Source organism: Sprattus sprattus (assembly GCF_963457725.1).
Source record: "Sprattus sprattus genome assembly, chromosome: 8".
NCBI classification, from domain to species: Eukaryota; Metazoa; Chordata; class Actinopteri; order Clupeiformes; family Clupeidae; genus Sprattus; species Sprattus sprattus.
The window spans coordinates 23,485,430-23,504,480 of NC_137927.1; the positions used below are offsets into that span (position 1 = coordinate 23,485,430).

Consider the following 19,051-nt stretch of genomic DNA (forward strand, 5'->3'; position numbering starts at 1 on the left):
ATTAACTTTCTTTGACAGTTTTGATTGTCGAGACCTTCAACTTGGTTGCTGTCAAAAACAAAGATGTGGGATATTGCAACGGTAAGTCGACTGATAGTATATATTTTACAGCACACGATTGTTTAACATGGGGACATAATTGGTTATTCTTGGTTCCGTTTGACAGTAGCCTAGGCAATTAGCGTAATCCCCTCAAGAGTCTGAAATAAATGGCCTGTGAAGTTCAGAAAGGCAGACTATTGCTTGGGACTATGGATAAAATGAACAAAACAAGCATGATAAACAACACCACTATTTGCAATTTATTAGACGTTACTGTACGGCAGAGTAACCTAACGCGTAGGCTAATTCTGAATATGGATATAGGTTTTGCTGACGATGCATTTTGAAGGAAGGAACACTTCTTCCCAGTAGGGCTAGCTGAAGCTGAATGCTTTCACTTTCGTGGCGCAGCATAGCTTGTTATAGGCCAATGTTACTGATGTGACAAATACCATTAGTTTGGCTCTCTCTTTTACAATGGATTTCAATCCCATCCCCAAAAAGTCAACTATTTGACTGATCTCTCAAATAGTAGGCCAAAATGTTATAACGCGCGTCTTAATTTCCCTAGGTTCACGTGACTCAATTTGTATCATGAACGCTATACATTTTAAAATTTCATAGAAATGCTACATAGTTTCTGTTTGACCCAGGCCCCGCGTTGGTTAAAGAATGTCTACATTTTAGGTTCAGCACTTGCTTATCGCTTCAAAATCCATTAAAACTCTTCTATGATTTCTGTATACTTAAATAAATAGCATAATATTAGAGTTTACTCTGCAGCTTTCTCTAAAATAATGAATTAACTAATTTCCTTCACTTACCGCGTTATATCTTGTACTGTATGTTTTTTGTTTCGAATTCACCTGCACAAAAGTGTTGAGCTTTCGGTTATAGTGCGCCTAGTTTCGAGATGCAGTCATAACGCAATGACTTGTGGGACTCTGTCTCACTCTCTCAACTTGTGCTGAATGCTTTGCCTGATTTGGGACCAGGGCTCTATGCAAATTGACCGCAATGCTATCTGTAAAGTCTAAAAGTCAAAGTATAAAAGGACCTATGGTAATCACCATGATCATCCACTCTGCAGCAATATACTGAAGATAACAGAGTCTGACTCTGAATCTTGTTCTATTTACATCATATATTGAAGTTATTGTGATTTCGTCACATTTTAAAACAAGTACTTGTAATCCAGCAACACATGAGAACTCCCACAGTACCTCCTTTCAGGGTTATAAGAAACAACATCAGTATGGAACTGAAATTAATGACAAAAAGAGGAGAACATTGGAATCACATCCTTTATTTTTATAAGACTTTTGGAGAGGTTGACTGCAACACGAGCCACGGAAGGTTATAAGTGTTATTTCAATTAACCTTGACATTTTAACAGGTGACTGTTTCTTGAGTCCCTCCAGAATTCTAAACCTCCACTGGTGGAAAGGATCGATCTGATTTGGTACCACTGCCAGTAAAATTGTTAGGTTGATCTAAAATCACAAAAGTAGAAAGCACAATACACATTGATACACATTACATATACAGTGACAAGAAAACTGAATAAACTGTCACTTAATCTCAGTGTGTGATCACAACCTTTTCAATGGTGTGGCTCCATCAGATCTCTGCATCAGTCAGAAAATACTCAAGATGTATGCTTAAAGTATTATTTTTCTTATCAAAAACTGAGGAATTCAATGAGTGGGCTATTCAGATAGCACCTTGATACCACATTCATCAGGCAAAGCAAATAATGTAATTCTAAATAGAGTACTTATTAAACGGTTAGCCATTGTGTTTAAATACATGATGTGACTGACCTAATTTTCACATGGTCATTTACCCCATATGCTTTATGGTTTTCCTTTGCTCATGGGGGGCTTGCAGGTGCAATGTGCTGCAAATGCAATAGTCAAACCACAACGTGTAGCTGGTTTTCAAAAGCTGCTGCAATCACTGTCTCTGTCTATCATGCTCTGAGGGGAACTCATAAGTGACATCTGATCTACTCTCAGACTACCATAATCTTTAGTGTAACTGGACGTGAAAATAAAAAATATAAAATACAATTTTAATGTTTCAGTTTTTAAGATTTATCAGATCTTTCTCTGTCGGGATCCCGTCCATGTTGTCATACACTTAAAGCAACATTACGAGCCTGTCAGCGGCGAAAATTAGCAGTTTGATTTGTGTGAGACACTGGTTTGACTGTGGGTACAGTCAAATTCTTTTTTATACTATTCTTATGGGACCTTAAAAATCACATCATGACACTATGAAGCTGAAAGCTGATTTCTGTGCTCTTATGACACTTAACTTCAAGAAAAGTCTCATCCAAAGAGACAAACCTCTGTTTCTTAGTTTCCAACATGACCGTTACATGCACTTTATGGGACATTTATGAATGGATGGATATGGATATGTAGGGTTGACATAACAATATTTCTTTTCCCTTAATATATGCAATCTAAAACTGTCAGATTATTGTCACATTTTGTCTGGTAAGTGTGTCAGTTCACCTACGCCTGTGCTGTCCCCTGCTGGTCAGTCTCTATATTGCACCTCACAGCTCCTTCTTGACATATTATAAATAGAGTACTTATTAAACGGTTGGTTAGCCATTGTGTTTAAACACATGATGTGCCTGACCTCATCTTCACATGGTCCTTGACCCCTTATGCTGTATGGTTTTCCTTTGCTCATAGGGTGCTTGCAAGTGCAATGTAGCCTACTGCAAATGCAGTAGTCAAACCACAACATACATCTAAGAGAGGACTGCAGAACATGCAGCCACAAGCAGAGGTTGACAGGCAGCTGCAGTCATCGTCTCTGTCTAAGCATATGTGTCATGTCTGACTCCCCCATCTGTGCTGAGACATGATCAACTACGAAAGGAGGAAAGAACATGTAGTATCAAAATGACAGCAGCTATGGTTAAAAAAAAAATGACTCATGATCTATCCATTTCTTCTCAGATATTGAATTTAATACACAACACCAAATGTATAACCTACTTTAATCGGCAACATGTAAAATCCCAAACCCATTTCCAAATCCTTTCAATCTAACATCCCAGATAGCAGGCAAGTATCAGCCAACTGGTGAATTCTGGTTGGCACCCCCTTGTGGCTCGCCACGTCTGGTCCGCTCTCGGACCACCATCATCTTTATTATAAGTGGAAAATTAAGAAAATATCATAAAATGTGAGCTGTTCCTGGATTTTTAAAAAATCATACCCTTGGTATAGTCCATTTAAAATATCAACTGCTGAACAGAAGACGTTTTTGGTACTAGAAGGCTCTGAAGGTGAAAAATGACATGGTCAATTAAGACTGAAGTTTAGCACTTGCAACATCTATACAAATGTGTAGGGTTGGTGAAGTTACTGAAGAAGTATAGATGAGTAAAGAAAAAAAAAACATTTTGAAAGTGAGTGCCTAAACGGGTGGCTGTTTGTCTGTTAATCACCAGTAGAACACCTGAAAACCGATGAGAAAAAGGCCACCGGACTGCAAGCTCCGTCCCTAGCGGGCTGACTGTGGTCCACTGAGCTTTTGATATTAGGGTAGTATGACAAAACAAATTTTGGGTCAAACTTTTTTGTACGGATAAAAAAAACGTTCTAAATCAGTCAAGTATTTAGTTAGAATGCTATCACCTCAAACCTCAAAACGGCTATAGCCATGGGGCATGCATCAGAGTCAAAGTAAACCGCTTTTACCTGCTGCTGATGGGCTCATAATGTAACTATACATATCTGACTACATGGAAAGTTTTCCTACGGAGTTAGATCTGTCTGTTTTCCTCAATAACTGTACAGATATGGTTTCTAGTCATTTTCTACAGAAATTGTAGAAAAAGTAATTTTCTACCGTTTCTTTACAATTATTGAGGTAAACAGACAGATGTATCTATAGGAATTAGGGGTGGTGGGGAAAAAAAAACGATTCTTCGATTTCTCTCGAACGATTCTGTCTCGATTCAGAAAAGTTCATAATCGATTTTTTTAATTTAAAAAATACATATTTAATATTTTTTTTTACACATCCATTTTGTATTGAAATGCAAGCTGCATCGATTATTGCATTGTTCATAGAAAGTCATAATTGTGACAAGAAAAAGCTTTTTCTCTAATAAAAAAAGTAGGAACAAAGTACGAAGTGATTTGAGACGGAGTAGCAAACTCAGTTTTAAAAATCGAGATGCATCGATAATCGTTTTAGAAATGAATCGTTGACCTCTGAATTGGAATCGAATCGTGAGGTGCCAAGAGATTCCCACCCCTAATAGGAATCCTCTCCATGTTGCCAGACACTCATAACAACATGATGAGCCTGTCAGTGGCGAAAACAAGCAGCTTATATAGCTCTCTATAGCTGTTTTGCAGTTGCAAGTTATAGCGTTCTAACTCAATACTGGACCGATTTCAATCCTTAATTGTTCTGGGTAAAAGTTTGGACCCAAAAAGATCTAAAAATAGGGCCCAGGTTGAAAAATCCCAGTTTCCATTAACCTTTAATGGATGTTGGATAATATACACCTGGTGTTGGTGAAGTGTGAGGCACAGGCTTAAATGAGGGTACAGTCAATTAAAAAAAAGTGTTATTCAATCCCTATGGGACATTAAAATCACATAATGACACTATGAAGCAAACAGCTGATACCTGTGCTCTTATGGCACTTTCCAAAGAGACAAACCTCTGTTCCTTAGTTTCTAACATGATTGTTATATGCACTTTATGGGACATTTATGAACATGGATATGTAGAAGAGATCATCAAATAAGGCATTTCGGTGGGGGAAAAAACACCACTTAACAAATATCTGCAATCTTTTTCCTACGCAATCTTAAACTGTTCTGTGAGATCATTGTCACATTTTGTCTGGTAAGTGTGTCAGTTAGGTTCATCTCAGCCTGTGCTGTCCCCTGTTGGTCAATCTCCATATCGCACCTCAGCTCTCAGCTCCTTCGTGACGTAGCTGAGCAGCGTTGCAACCACCTGCTGCTGGAGTGTGGCGTTACCCATGACCAGAGCTGTCAGCTGCGCTAGGTCTGTCCAGTCCAATGTGCCGAGCGCCGACATGATGTCGGAGTAGAGTTTCTGCTGCTGGTGAGATGGCAGCTCCAAAATAATCTGTGGCAGGGGCTTAAACTGCCCGCTGGTCATCCAGCAACCAATGAGACCCCCCACAGCACCTCCTATGAGGATTATAGGAATCACAACATCAGTATGGAACTACAGTATGGGACTACTGCCTGACAAAAAGATGATCAAATTAGAATCACACTCTATATTTAATATAGGCCTATTGATGGCTGTCAGCGTAACAAGCTTCACTAAGACAATTTTATATTTTCAAACGACCTCCACTTCACCTGCAGCAAGTCCTGGGGGGCCTGCAAGTAGTCCTCCAATGAATGCAGTCCCCCCAGCAACGGCAGCACCTATACTCGAATTCTTCACTGCAACTTTTATCTGCTGATTTGCTGAAAGATTACAGCATAGACGCATAACGTCGTCCATTCGGGAAGTCATATTAACTCTCTGTGAAGTTTTGATTGTCGAGACCTTCCGCTTACTTGGTTGCTGTCGAATAGTTGGGATAGTGCAAAAGTTAGTCAATTGATAGCCTACAGTGCCCTGCACAATTATTGGCACCCCTAGTGAATATGAGCAAACAGGCTATGGAAAAATATGTCTTTGCTGTTTATCCTCTAGGTCTTTCACTCAAAATATTCACAAAAATATTACCTTTTCATTTGAGTAACATTTATTGTAAGAAAAAAAAAAAACATTACAATTTTTTTTATATTTTTCCCAAAAACCATGTGTGCCACAATGATTGGCACCCCTAGAAAAATCTTATAATTAAAATCTAACTAAAGTAAATTTCCAGTCATGTTTTACATTTTTAAGTTCACCTGTTTGATAAGGAACTCTTAAGAGGTCAACCATGACTTCCTGTTCCACTGGCATACAAATATGAGGTGACATAGGCCTAATTCTTTTAGTCATTAATCACTATGGGAAAGACCCAAGAACACAGTTGCGATGTGCAATGAAAAGTTGTTGAGCTGCACAAATCAAGAAATGGACACAAGAAAATCTCTAAACAGTTGAAAATACCCATTTCCACTATCATGGAAATAATTAAGAAGTTTAAAGCCACAGGAGATGTTTAGAATCAGCCTGGAAGAGGACGTGTGTACATTGACCCCACACACCGTGAGAAGGATGGTTTGACTGGCAAAATAATCTCCAAGGATCACAGCTGGAGAATTGCAGACATTAGTTGAGTCTTGGGGTCAGAAAGTCTCCAAAACTACCATCAGACGCCACCAACATCACCACAAGTTGTTTTGGAGGGTTGCCAGAGCCTCTGCTGTCAATCAACAACATACTAAAGCGCCTACAGTTTGCCAAATGTAAGTCAGACTTTTAAAGGGACCGAGTTATATGGTCAGATGAGACCAAAATAATGCTTTTTGGCAACAAACAACAAAGGTGGGTTTGGGGTAGACAGAAAGATAGCCATACAGAAAAGCACCTGATACCAACTGTGAAGTATGGTGGCAGATCTTTAATGTTGTGGGGCTGTTTTTCTTCCAAAGCCCCTGGACATCTTGTTTGGATACATGGTATCATGGACTCCCATCAAATACCAGCAGATATTCAATGAAAACCTAACAGCCCTCCAGTAAGCTTAAAATGGGCCGTGGTTGGACCTTCCAGCAGGACAATGATCCGAAGCATACCTCAAAATCAAGACAAAAATGGTTCACCGACCGCAGAATAAAGGTTTTGCCATGGCCATCACAGTCCCCCGACCTAAACCCCATATAAAATCTGTGGGATGAGCTCAAGCGGAGTCTACAAGCGTTGACCTCAGAATACAGACACTGTATGTAGGAATGGTCTCAGATCCCGTGCCGTGTGTTCACCAACCTCATCACGCATTATAGGAGAAGACTCAGAGCTGTTATCTTGGCAAAGGGAGGCTGCACAAGACATTAAATTAAGGGGTGCCAATAATTGTGGCACACATGTTTTGGAGAAGAATATTTATTTAACGTAAAAAAAAAAAACATTCTTTCAATTATTTTACCTCAATGAAAAGGTAAGATTTTTTATGAATATTGAAGACCAAGAGGATAAACAGCAAAGACATATTTTTTCATAGCCTGTTTGCTCATATTCACTAGGGGTGCCAATAATTGTGGAGGGCACTGTATACATTTTACAGCACACAAATGTTTAACATGGGGGCATTATTGGCTATACTTGATTCCATCTGACAATAGCCTAGGTAATTGGTGTCATCCCCTCAAAAGTTTGAAATGAATGGCATGAGAAGTTCAGAAATAAAGGCTTTTCCTTGACACTGGTTAAAAATTAACAAAATAGGCATGATAAGCAACATCACTCTTTGCAATCTATTAAAGGTTCGCCTTAGGCAGAGAAACTCGGAGCACTTCTCAGTAGGTGACAATTAGTTTCACTCTCTCTTTGTTTATTCCCCTTCCCGATAAGAAAAAAACATTGAAACATAAGAAAAAAAGAACATGAGCTGGAATTGCCAACTTGTTGACAGACCTCTCCAAAAGTAGGGTATAATGTTATGATGTGCGTCTAAATGTCACGTGATTACGTGTGAACTACCTTCGTAACATGTAATGAATTTTAAAGTTACATAGAAATGCTACAAAGTATCTGTGAGATCCAGGGCCCGCGTGGCTTGACATTTTTAAAATTACCAGGTCCAGCAAATGAGCTTGTCGCTTCAAAATCTACTATAACTGCTATTATTTCTGTAAACTTAAAAAGGCTAATGTTAGATTTTACTCTGTAGGTTACTCTAAAAGAAATAAGGTCGAAAGTCTTTCACTTACCGCTTAATGTCTTTTTTTTTGCTCTTTCGAATTAACCTGAAAACAAGGTTTGTGCTTTCGTTTAGGCTACTTCGCCTACATTCAGTTTTGAAGCGCCATGATACCGCAATGGCTTGTGGGAGTGTGTTTCAACTTTTGCTGATTGCTTTGCCTGATTTGGGATCAGGGTTCAATGCAGATTGATCACAATGTTTCCGGTCTGACGTTACATCCGTGAGACTTGCAGGTTTTCATTTTTTTTCATGTCCTACGTAACGTTAAACTGAATCTCACTGTTCTCACTAAAACGGATTTTCACTCCCAATAGTAGGCTATAGAATAATAATAACAAGTTCATAAGAGCCAAGTTCGCACTGTGAAGCTCACTATGTCTGACTAGTTTGGGCCAGGCAACAATGTTTCAATATTCAGCATCACCGAACAACTTCTTATCTCGAAGCCCTAACAACACCTTTTTTCGAAATGCCTCACAAAAGTAACACTATGCTTGCACATTTGGTCTTTTGTTTGTGAGTGTGGGTGGCGGGGATAGCTCAGGGATCACGTTAACTCGACAGGTAGCCAGCCTAAGCCCGGGTTTATTTCAACAACAACGTTTTACGCGGATGTCACGAATGATTTGTTAAAAACGGAGAAAACAAAACAAACTGCAAATGAGTGAATGTTTATCAAAATGCATATTTCTGTAGGCTACATTTCGTAGGCTACTACATCGATTTCCGTTTAAATGTAGCCTAAGTAAATAACATTATTTAAACACTGCGAGTAGGCTGTTAACTTGAGGCAAGTGGGATAACTGAACGAGTTGAGGGGTCGAAATCTCAGAACCCGTGTTGGATATCTTATTGTGATGAGGCTGGTGCCTGTGAAAGGTCAATAGTTACACAAAACTCGAGCAAGTCTGTCAGGGCCATAAACGTAAACAGGAACAGAATGTGACTATCTCGAATGTGTATGGTTACATTTCAGAAGCTCCACCCAAAGGGTGTGTTTAATGACGTTCGTTGACGAGTGATGGGTCTTCTGACGATAAACAAACCTGCGTAGGAGAACATTTCAAAACAGAACCTTTCAAGGGTGGTACATAAGTTCACTTCGCATTTCAGCAAGAATTGTTATTAGGTCTACATAACAGGTAACTGATTGAACATTTCATAGCCTGTCTGAGAACTGGTGTAAACTGTAACTAACTGTGTATTTTCCACAGACTGGCTGTTTCTTTGTTCTTGTTCTCATTGCTGTTGTTGCATGCCCACGAAATATCTTCGATTTGTAAACAGTCTCGATAACAAAGCGTTATCACTGCGTTTTACTAGGCTAGAAACAAGGCTATTTTGCTAAATCTAACTAAATTCTAATTCAAATGCAGGATACCGAATATCAACAATGTCATAACGGTTGATATTTATTTGTTATTAGCCTGTGATACGCCTTTGTAACTGTTAAGTGATCATTCTTTGAGTAAGCCTAAATCGTCTTCATAGAATAGATAGAAAAGTCTTTATCCATAGATAACTAACATAGATAAGCACTGGTAAACACACTAGTTAAAAAAAGGTCATTAGCTTGCTACAGCTGATCGCTCCTTCCTGTACAGTTGCTTGCCAAAAGTCGGCTCTATTACAGTACAGCTGATGAGGTGGACTTCTGTTCCCATGCCAAGTTTCAAAGTGTAAATGGCTTACCTTGGGTTACCATTGCTTACCTTGAGTCCGTAGACCTATAGACAAGTGTGATGTTATATTGTTATTGCAGAGGAATTGATGTAGGCTATCACGTCACCAAACAAAAACAATTATATTGAAACATTCTTGAGGATGTTGCATGCAAACTGTCGAATGCAGCTTGGCATATCAGTGCATGTCACCACTAAGCAGTCTGTTGGCTGTCATTGGAGACTGCTCCCCATTCTGGAGCGAGACACAACAGTTAATTAAATATAGCTTGCATACATGAGAGAACATACAGATTTTATGATAGAGGACCATTTCGACTTCTATGTTACCCCTTTTGTCATATTCTAGTCTAATCTGATTCTATTTAAAGTGTTCAAGATAAGTTCATTTCAGAACTTTATCAAAACTCATCCTTAATCGGGAAAGGAATTTAAGGAGCTGATTAAAATAAACTGGGGGTAAAGGACACCAAGCTAAAGGCCAGTCAGCTTACGTATGTCTGCCAAGAGCTATAACCACTCCAGACATAAGCAGAGAAGTGCAAGCTGCTTTCTGTTGTGATTATTCAAGATGGCTCTAATTTCCTGTATGACACACTTCTTTCCATTAGTAATTTCCATATTCTTATATCAGGTGTGATCTGGTGGGGTATCCCATGTATGTGGTTTAGTGACAATTTTGGGTTAGTTGACTAAGAGCAAGTGGTTATCCTCCTTATTGAAGAGCCATAGGGCTTTTCTAGTAGTTGGAGCTAACTTGTCCAGGGCTGTCACTAAACCACAAACTTGGGATACCCCCCAGGGATAGTTATTGCAAACAGACCCCAAACAACATGGGAGACTTTCTCAAACCTGTAGATGGCGCCATAATCCACCATTGTGGTAATTGCAGAGTTCCATAGGAAGTGGCACTCCAAGAACGTCTTCACAATTATGATTGGAAAGTTACTCTCCCACATCCTTGGAAACATGGAGGAGGATGCCAATATAGAAGGCAAGTGTGTTCAGATTGAAAACGGCGAGGACCTAATGGAGTATGACGACGGTGAATGGATCATAATCAACGTCCATGGTGAGTCAAACAACATGTTGATATCTACAGACGGTTCATAAAAACAGTTCAGTCACCTTGAACAGTGTCACCTTATAATAGTATAATTTCAGCATTTAATGAAAAATGATATATTGGACATAGCCTGTGCATACTCCTTTCGCATAGCCTTAGCTCGTTTGTTACAATACTTTATGTAACGTTGTCTTTTAGAGAGTCAGTCCCTGACTTCTGCTGAAGTGGACCCTCTTGAGAATCTTCTGATTGAGCATCCAAGCATGTCTGTGTACAATATGATGTCACAGAGACCAGACGAGGAAGATATCACGTCAGATGAAGAAGAAGAGGGATCTCCCAGGTGTGTAAAATGTTCATCAATAAGGAGTTTCTGTCCAAAAGTATTGAACTAACTGGCCAATAGCCTTGCACTGCTAATACCAACAACAGTACAGCATGCACTGATAAAAGCTAACTAGTGTGGTAAGTCAGTCATTTTGGAATGTTGTACTGTAAAAGCTGTTTTTATGGAATTTTGTGTCAGCAGAGTAAATAGCCTGGGCAACAAGTGAGAAACAGACATATTTACCTCTCCTTATATTACCCTGTGTAAGCACAATGAATGTGAAGATGTTATAAAAAAATACGTCTTATTGTCATATTAAATTAGCATATGTCATTTGTAACTGTAATGAATGAAGGCAATGATGGGACATAAACTACTGTACTGAATGGTTTAAAAACAACTATTATATGGGGTAAACACAGCCTGATTTCTAAGGCTGTGAGAAAAAACAACAGGATGCTGTCAGGCAGCCAGGAGATAAGAGATAGTTGTTGCTGTGGAGCTGTGTAAAATGGCTGTTTGTACATGTCAGAAAATATGTTTGATTTAGATCTGGATTTAGAGTGCTCCTACCACTGGTAAAGCAGCTTCCCATGCCTATTACAAGAGCTGAGGTTATTTTCAGTGTCATGTTTTCAGTTAGTTAAGCCTGGGGGCTTTTCTGTAATAATGTGACTATCTCTGTAGGCCTATGCCCTTTAGACGCCACCTGTTGTGGAGGCTTGCTGGGTGGGGAGGCCCCTTGCCATGCAGTGCTAGCATGCTCTCCCAAATGGAGCGCAGAAAGTTGTCCCGAAGCGGCATCCAGAGGCAGAACCTTGCACGGATTCGCTTCTCACCAGCCGAACGTCGCCATGGCTTCTTCAAGCAGCCCTGTCAACGCCTCTACAACTACTGAGCTCTCCTGGAAGCTCTCCGACCTACAACCACTGAAATACAGATCTTTGAGCTCTGACTTGACCCTGACCACAGCAAGAATAACAAGGGTAATAATAGGCGTTTGTGATGTACCGTGTAGTGAGGTATATGCTGTGTAACATATCTCAATACATTGAATCAATAGAGGACATTTTCCGATGACATTATTGTAAAAGTACAATGCTTATTAACTCAGTTACTGTGTGATACAATTCGGCAACTTAAAGCGGAATAGGCTGAAGTTGACCTCACGGGTTTTCTACAAAATAGAACCGGTTCTTTTTGTATTGGGTGTATTTGGTTACAGATCTTTAATGTAACTGTGATATATTGTTCTGAAATCTTTAATAATACCTTTTATTCTGAATATGTCAAAAACTCAAAAAATTAGCAAGTGAATTTCTTTTCTTTTGAATGTAGTAGTAAAGTGCAGTTACTGCTGAAACCACTGATGCACTGCGTAGGGTTTGAGTGTGTAAAAGACATTTCATTTTTGTAATTGCTAAATTGTTGTGTGGCCTGAAATGTTTGCTTCTTAAGTTTCTGCTTTTGCAAAAATCATGTATATATTGATGAAAAGTCATTTTGTATTACTGAGTATAAATTTGATAAAACACCATTCTGAAAAAAAAGAGTAAAATAAATATGTTTTCATACATTTATTGTGTATTTCAGCTTTATCATTTTGTTTCAGGGATCCTTATGCATTGGATAACATACATTTTTGCCATGAGCTGAAGCTTGTTTTTGTACAGTTGTATTTAACTAAAACAGCCATAGAGATACACGGTCATCGACCAGGATACTATGTAGTGCTTCACTTCCGGAGTTCATCCACCCTTCCCATGAACCGTTTCACCCTTTCTGGGTCCACTGCATTGGCCCAATGGCCTCCTCTTTTGAAGTGGGAGCCAATGATCATAGCATTTGCATCAAGGTAGTGTTGCACATTATCTTGAGTCACCCCGGAGCCTATCAGCACTGGGATTCCCACAGCCTGTGCAACCTCTGAGAAGAAATGAAAACAACAATACTGCTGAAATCTGATTGGCGATTATTACAGTCTAGAAATGAGAAGCTATTTGGACCGACTCAGCATCTGTGGCCGTGATGTCTAAGCTTGCTTCCAGTTCAATTGAGTTCTACTGGCAACTCCCGTCCCCCAGCTGACCACAGAACCACTCTAATGGAAGAGCACCAAGGGGGTGACAGGCAGCCTTCCAAACAAGGCAGCAGGGCTGGGCCTGTTCTCCATGCCTGTGTGTTTACAGCCCTGCATGCTCACCAGCCATCTGGAAGCGGGATTTAAAAATAGCCGGCAATGTTGGTGTCTATATTAGCTTGAGCAGGCCTGCAGAAGGAGTAGACAGGGAGCGGGACGTGTGCCCATGGCTGGCCCTCTCTGGGACCAGACTGTACAGCATCTTATCTCCCCAGGCAGGGCTGCTCTTTATAAGGTCAGTGGGCCAGCTTCATGGGCATGGCAGGCTTTAAGGAACAGAACTAGAACCTAAAGGTCTGCCCCAAAAAGGCACAAATAAGTAAACAGACAGCATATGGTGATCGCGTGAAGAACTAAATTGCACTAATACATTTGGACATTGGAGGTTTGGTTGCTGTGGAAAAGCTGACAATGTCAGCACAAGAGTGGGCATGTAGGCGGTTGGGAGTGGTTTGTTGAACAGAGATAGACACAGCATTACATTCCTAATACATGAGTGTATTTGTGTGTCACCATATGCATGTGAATGAGAAAGAACAATTGACTGAGAAAAAAAAGAGACACATTTCTGACTGAGAGCTGCCTGTTTTGAGTAAAGGGACCAGCTGATCTACAAAATGACCATCCACAGCCCACTGGTTCTTAGTGTGTATGGGTAGCAAACTCTACAATGAACTTTTAGTGACTATAGCTGAGCTATCAGTAACTATGCTACTTGGTAAGTACTAACTGGTTTGATGAACTAAACTTTTTACCCTGTTGACTTTATGTTTGTGCAGTATACTTTCTCTAAGTGTGTAATCTACATACTCTTGTGACTGACATTGTAGACATCAGGGGCCGTATTCACAAAGAATCTTAGGGCTAAAAGTAGCTCATAAGTGGCGAATTTAGGAGAAACTCCTAAAAATAATGGGCGTGTCAGTCTTAAATGTAGGACTCCTAATTTTTTTTACTAAGAGCAATTCACAAAATATTTTATCCCTAAAAGTAGCACCTAAGTCTAGGACAGCTTAAAACTCCTCATGAGGACTCCTAAGTCACTAAGACCTATTCACAAAAAGTCTTAAAATGGCTGAAGCCAGACGCAACGTGTTGGAGACAATGAACGACTCTGAATTGTTGAGAAGATATCGCTTAAACCGTGAAGGCATCAACATTTTACTAGAATTAGTGTGGGATGCAATCACGTCTCCAACTAACCGAAACAACCCAATCAGTCCGGAAGTTAAATGTTTGATAACATTAAGATTTTTAGCTACGGGGAAAATGCAACTTTGCAACGCAGACGACTTCAGAATATCGCAATCATCAGTAAGCCGATTCATTCATCAAACAATCACCGCACTCTGTAGACCACACATTGTACAACAGTTTATCCGGTTCCCTTTGGACAATCGCCTACTTCAAAGGATCAAGGTCAATTTCATGGCGATTGCAGGAATGCCCGGTGTCGTGGGTGCCATCGATGGAACACACATTAAAAAAATTGCTCCATCCAGAGATGAGGAGGTCTTTGTAAACCGCTAAAAAGCTACATTCAATTAATACACAGATAGTGTTTGATCCAAATTTCACAATCATGGATATTGTTGCGAAGTGGCCTGGATCTACTCACGATTCGCGCATTTTAATGGAGAGCGGTCTGCGCCAGCTTTTTGAGCGGCACCATGTACCTGCTGGATGCCACTTGTTGGGTGACAGTGGCTATCCATGCAAGACATGGCTTTTGACACCCTTCCTCAATCCACAACCGGGAGCACAGTTGAACTACAACATGTAAGTATACGCATGAGGCCTATTTTGGTGACACAATTCAAATACGCTCATGTGGAACAAAATCTCGCAGTCATCGACAGAGCGACACACGGCAGGGAATGAAGCATTTATGTTAACATATATGTCCTCCCATGCCTCACGCTTCTTTTTTGTGGTCACCCCACAGCAAAATTTAGCTTTTATAACCCCCCTCCTCTCCAGCACACACTGGGCCAACAGGAGCAGTTGGTCCTGTCCTGGGACCAGTTCGGCTTTCTCTTACGTCTCGCCCTCGTTTCGTCCATCATGACAGGAGGACTTAAAGAGCCGTATGGACTGATATTTGAAGTGTTTAAGGGCTGGAAATATGCTGATTACCTAATAGTTTGCAGGGTGCTTTAATTATTACTTCTTTGATTTCATGCAATTTCCGTGTTTTTTTCGGCAATTTCTCTTTCTCTTAACGTGCAAAGCGTCATTCTCGTTGGATGCACAAAATTGTCATCATGCGTGTGCATTCTGCTAAGTGCACTGTCCATTACTATTTAATATGACTTCATTTGAAGCCTAGGTTATTCTCTTATTTTCTGTTGATTTAGTGGGATCGTTAGGGGGATGTTAGGACTGAGTTTTGAATGAGAGCGCCTGTCAGCAACCAATCACCGTGCGCACCGCTTCTAAACTCGTGCATGAGAATTGACGTCATCCATAGCAACGGAGTTTTTATCTTAAGCTTAGGAGTTGGTATTATCCTTAGTATGAGTAGGTCTCAGAGGCGTTGTGAATCACTTTTAAGAAATTGCTCCTACGTAAAATGTTTTAGCGCGAGTTAGGAGCACTCCTAGTGGTAAGATAAGAGGCTTTGTCAATACAGCCCCAGGTTTAGAGCAACTTCCGTCAGTATTGGCAACTTTGTGAGCTATAGGGGTCAGTCAGTTTGACATTAACTATCTAAAAACAGGAATGGTAACACTTTTATTGGAACAGTATTAAGTCAAATCACTATCTCCTACTGGTGGATAATTCAAACCAGTCATCTTGACAACGGTCCTGTTATAGTTATCTGGTGCTGCATGGCTCTCAAGATCACCTGTTCCACTGTGATAGATCACATCCTCTTGGAGCACAAGACATGACTCACTCATCTCAACATTTTGGAAATAGTGTTTTCTAAAAAATGACATGGGTGAAATGAACCTAAGCACTAGACCAGTGGTTCTTAACCTTATTGGAGGTACTGAACCCTGCAAGCTTCATCAGTGCATTCACCGAACCCTTCGTAATTGGAAACATAGAATATGATTTCTTCAAAACATAGGTATATATAATAACAGCCCGACATTACTAGTGTGAACCGGGCTATGCTGTGTGTGTGTCTTGCCCCATGCCGAACCCCTGAGAGTGATTCAAAGAACCCCTGGGGTTTGATCGAACCCAGGTTAAGAACCACTGAACTAGACCGTTATTCTGTCACCAATGCATTTCAAAAATATCCCAGTACTAAATGTCAGCTGATCTCTCAGCGTACAGTGCATTTATCACTGACAGAATGACCCGTCCCCAACCCTGGCAGCCTGCAAGGACAACGTAGTAACTGGTGTGCTTTTCAGCATTGCAGACATACAGAACACAACAGGGTAGGGTTGCATTTAGACCCTAAATAGCAGCCGGTAAACCCCAGTTGACCCTAGTTAGTAGTGACCCTGATAAATATAAATATGCAAAACCTAAGATCCCTCCTCTTTTTTATAGAAGAAACAGTAGCACTGCATGTTTGGTACAACAAAAGGCAAAAGACTGGTTGGGTCTATCAAATAATACAATGTTAGTATGATAACATACAAGACTCACCTCTGAGTTCAACGGGATCAGCCTGAACCCCAGTGGCTGTTCCTGTTATGACGAGTCCATCCGAGAGAAAGAACTCTGCAGCTTTGGCAGTGTCAACGATGCTAACATCAGCTGTTATAGAATGGGAGCTGAAGCACAATTTATGTTACTACCCCTGCTGTTTGATGGGATGCTGTTTTTTCTGCAATGTTCCTAAACATAAAACGCATCTTCTATCAGTCATCCATACTAATATCCACAGAAGGGGCTACTTGTTTTTGCCACTCTGTATTTGAGTGCTCCTGTTAGATTTACCTGTGTTTCTTCTTAATATCAGTGAAGATCTGGAGATGGTCTGCTCCTATTTTCTTGCGGTAGCGCAAAAGATCACCAGCACATGCATTCAGTAGACCCTCATCAGCCACATGTGAAAATACATATCCTTCCGCTCGGATGAAATTCAAACCTTGGTTAAAGTAAGTAATTTCCATCAGTAAGCCACAAATGATGTCAACCATACAAAGAAATGGCAAAAATAGTGTTTCACAGATAACACAATTTATGCTGATCATCCTTATTACAGGGCAATCTTGTTTTCAGTTAGTCACATAAACATCCAGCTATAACAGAATAACTTTTGAAGAAAACCAGCATCTCAGTAGTCACCTGAAGCAAGTGCTATAGCCAATGCTGGTTGATTTGCGGCAGACAAGACCTGGACTCCAAGTGGCAAGGATGGACAGACACGTCTCACTTCAGCACATATGGCTGTCATGCTGGCACAGATCTCTGGTCCAACATCAAACGTGTACGGAATATCATGCATGTTCTCAATTATCAATCCATCCTGCACATGAGGCATACAAACATTCAGTAGGCTTCCGTCAATAGGCCTATAATGTGTGTTCCATACTGTCCATAAAACAACTGCTTCTATGGCTAACAGGACTTCAATTATATCATTATTAAATCAGACAAAAAAAATATTGAATGTTTTATTATGGGTTTAGGGTCTCTAGTGCCTTTGTGGGATTTCAGAATGTAAACAAAATATCTAAAACACTCCTAAAAACTGATTGAGGTATGGACTACAATTTCTGAAGTCAACTGAAAGGACTGAGTGAAACCCTTTCGAACTGTAGCCTATAGCTGTTTAAACCACACAATTGTAGGTGCTCTTACGACTCCTGCACTCTGGTAAATTTCCACTTCACGGCAGGCCTCCTCGATTATCTCCGACAAGGTTGCAGTGTTTAAGGGAGTGCCTGTAGAGAAAGCAATGTCAAACATAGGTAAGAGTGTAACCTTTCACCCCAAACCACGCAATAGTCCGGCTGGTACCCCGTTGATTCCTCCATCCAGGAAGTTTTTCCACAAGTTATAAAGCTATGGTTTTCGCTAACTACCCGCGGTTTCGCTTTCCTCAGTAGGTCTTTCTCTTTGGACACAGCCCGCCCGCGGATACGGGGGCACTAATGTATTTAATTTAATAGACCTACCTGGGAGAGCCCGAACATGGATCATCCCAATCACCACTGATTTTAAACGCCCAAATAGCTCGACAAACTTCATTATCAACAGAGGACGAGATATGAAAATAGGTATTATTTTGAGGGAGTTCGTATGACAGGGCAAAGTTTATTTGGGCGGGACTGTTCTTATCTGCCTATTTTGCACGACAGCCATTCCCAGGTCATCTAGCTTTTCATTCATCTCTGAATCTATGTATGAAAGATCCCCCCAAATGTAGTCTTCAGCAATAACATTTAGAGATTCCTCCTCCTGCTGTTGACTGTCGTCATCAGTAAAATATTTGCATAAATGGGGAGCACCCATTTAACGACAAAAAAATGACCTACATCGCGGTTTTAGCAGTATGACATTCCAAGCGGTCAATAGTACTGGATGTCGTGTTTCGATTTTGAACAAAATTTCGTGCATACCACAAGATTTCGAGGTTTTTTTCAAGAAAACATTCCTTTTGTTTACTTCTATGTTTCACTAGCCACGCGGTGCAAAAAGCAGTTCCGGATTCCTGGTGCCGCCCTCAATCCGTCAGCTCCCTTTCCACGCCTCTTTTTTTGCCGGCAAAAATACGAAAAAATGTACCCCTATCAATTCATATCAAAGAATTAATGTATGTATGTTTTATTTTCAATATAAATAGATAGTACCTAATATACTTGTATATTTGTCTTATAGTTTGTGAATTTGTGATGTTAATTCATCTGAATGAATTTTCCTTCAGAGGTTTTTAAATCACCCGCTCTGACGGCCCCTTTTCTATGGCTGCGTAGACCGGGGCAGTTTATAAGAT

The 19,051-nt window shown here is 40.3% G+C and overlaps 3 protein-coding genes across 4 annotated transcripts; 1 reads left to right on the forward strand and 2 right to left on the reverse strand.

Annotated features, from left to right (window-relative positions):
- Nucleotides 1–2,697: 2,697 nt before the first annotated feature.
- LOC308369324 (protein C19orf12 homolog) lies at nucleotides 2,698–10,483 on the reverse strand. 2 transcript variants are annotated; one of them, XM_080843711.1, is made up of 3 exons: nucleotides 9,643–10,483; nucleotides 5,424–5,634; nucleotides 2,698–5,246 (listed from the first exon to the last, which is right to left on the reverse strand). In XM_080843711.1, exons 2-3 carry the CDS (start codon nucleotides 5,581–5,583, stop codon nucleotides 4,981–4,983), a joined length of 426 nt encoding a protein of 141 aa, XP_080699837.1. In that variant the 5' UTR covers nucleotides 5,584–5,634; nucleotides 9,643–10,483; the 3' UTR covers nucleotides 2,698–4,980. The 2 variants fall into 2 exon arrangements, with proteins under 2 accessions (XP_080699837.1, XP_080699836.1); XM_080843710.1 differs by lacking the exon at nucleotides 9,643–10,483 and adding an exon at nucleotides 7,938–8,048 and having other exon boundaries at nucleotides 2,699–5,246.
- Nucleotides 8,984–12,582, forward strand: LOC308369323 (tumor protein p53-inducible nuclear protein 1). The gene is made up of 4 exons (XM_080843709.1): nucleotides 8,984–9,072; nucleotides 10,505–10,684; nucleotides 10,877–11,021; nucleotides 11,694–12,582. The coding sequence occupies exons 2-4, from the start codon at nucleotides 10,546–10,548 to the stop codon at nucleotides 11,902–11,904; spliced, it is 495 nt and encodes a 164-aa protein (XP_080699835.1). The 5' UTR covers nucleotides 8,984–9,072; nucleotides 10,505–10,545; the 3' UTR covers nucleotides 11,905–12,582.
- Nucleotides 12,583–12,587: 5 nt separating this feature from the next.
- Nucleotides 12,588–18,306, reverse strand: LOC308369322 (uncharacterized protein F13E9.13, mitochondrial; the record flags this gene model as incomplete). Its single annotated transcript, XM_080843708.1, has 6 exons — nucleotides 12,588–12,932; nucleotides 16,756–16,883; nucleotides 17,050–17,200; nucleotides 17,401–17,581; nucleotides 17,917–17,999; nucleotides 18,234–18,306. 6 exons carry the CDS (start codon nucleotides 18,304–18,306, stop codon nucleotides 12,742–12,744), a joined length of 807 nt encoding a protein of 268 aa, XP_080699834.1. The 3' UTR covers nucleotides 12,588–12,741.
- Between the last annotated feature and the right edge of the window lie 745 nt (nucleotides 18,307–19,051).

Excerpts from the sequence above, each read along its gene's own strand:
- LOC308369324 (XM_080843711.1), bottom strand. The coding sequence starts at position 5,583 with ATGACTTCCCGAATGGACGACGTTATGCGTCTATGCTGTAATCTTTCA. Across the intron at positions 5,247-5,423 it reads CCCCCCAGGACTTGCTGCAG|GAGGTGCTGTGGGGGGTCTC; the intron begins GTGAAGTGGAGG and ends TAATCCTCATAG.
- LOC308369323 (XM_080843709.1), top strand. The coding sequence starts at position 10,546 with ATGATTGGAAAGTTACTCTCCCACATCCTTGGAAACATGGAGGAGGAT. Across the intron at positions 10,685-10,876 it reads GATCATAATCAACGTCCATG|AGAGTCAGTCCCTGACTTCT; the intron begins GTGAGTCAAACA and ends GTTGTCTTTTAG. Across the intron at positions 11,022-11,693 it reads GAAGAAGAGGGATCTCCCAG|GCCTATGCCCTTTAGACGCC; the intron begins GTGTGTAAAATG and ends CTATCTCTGTAG.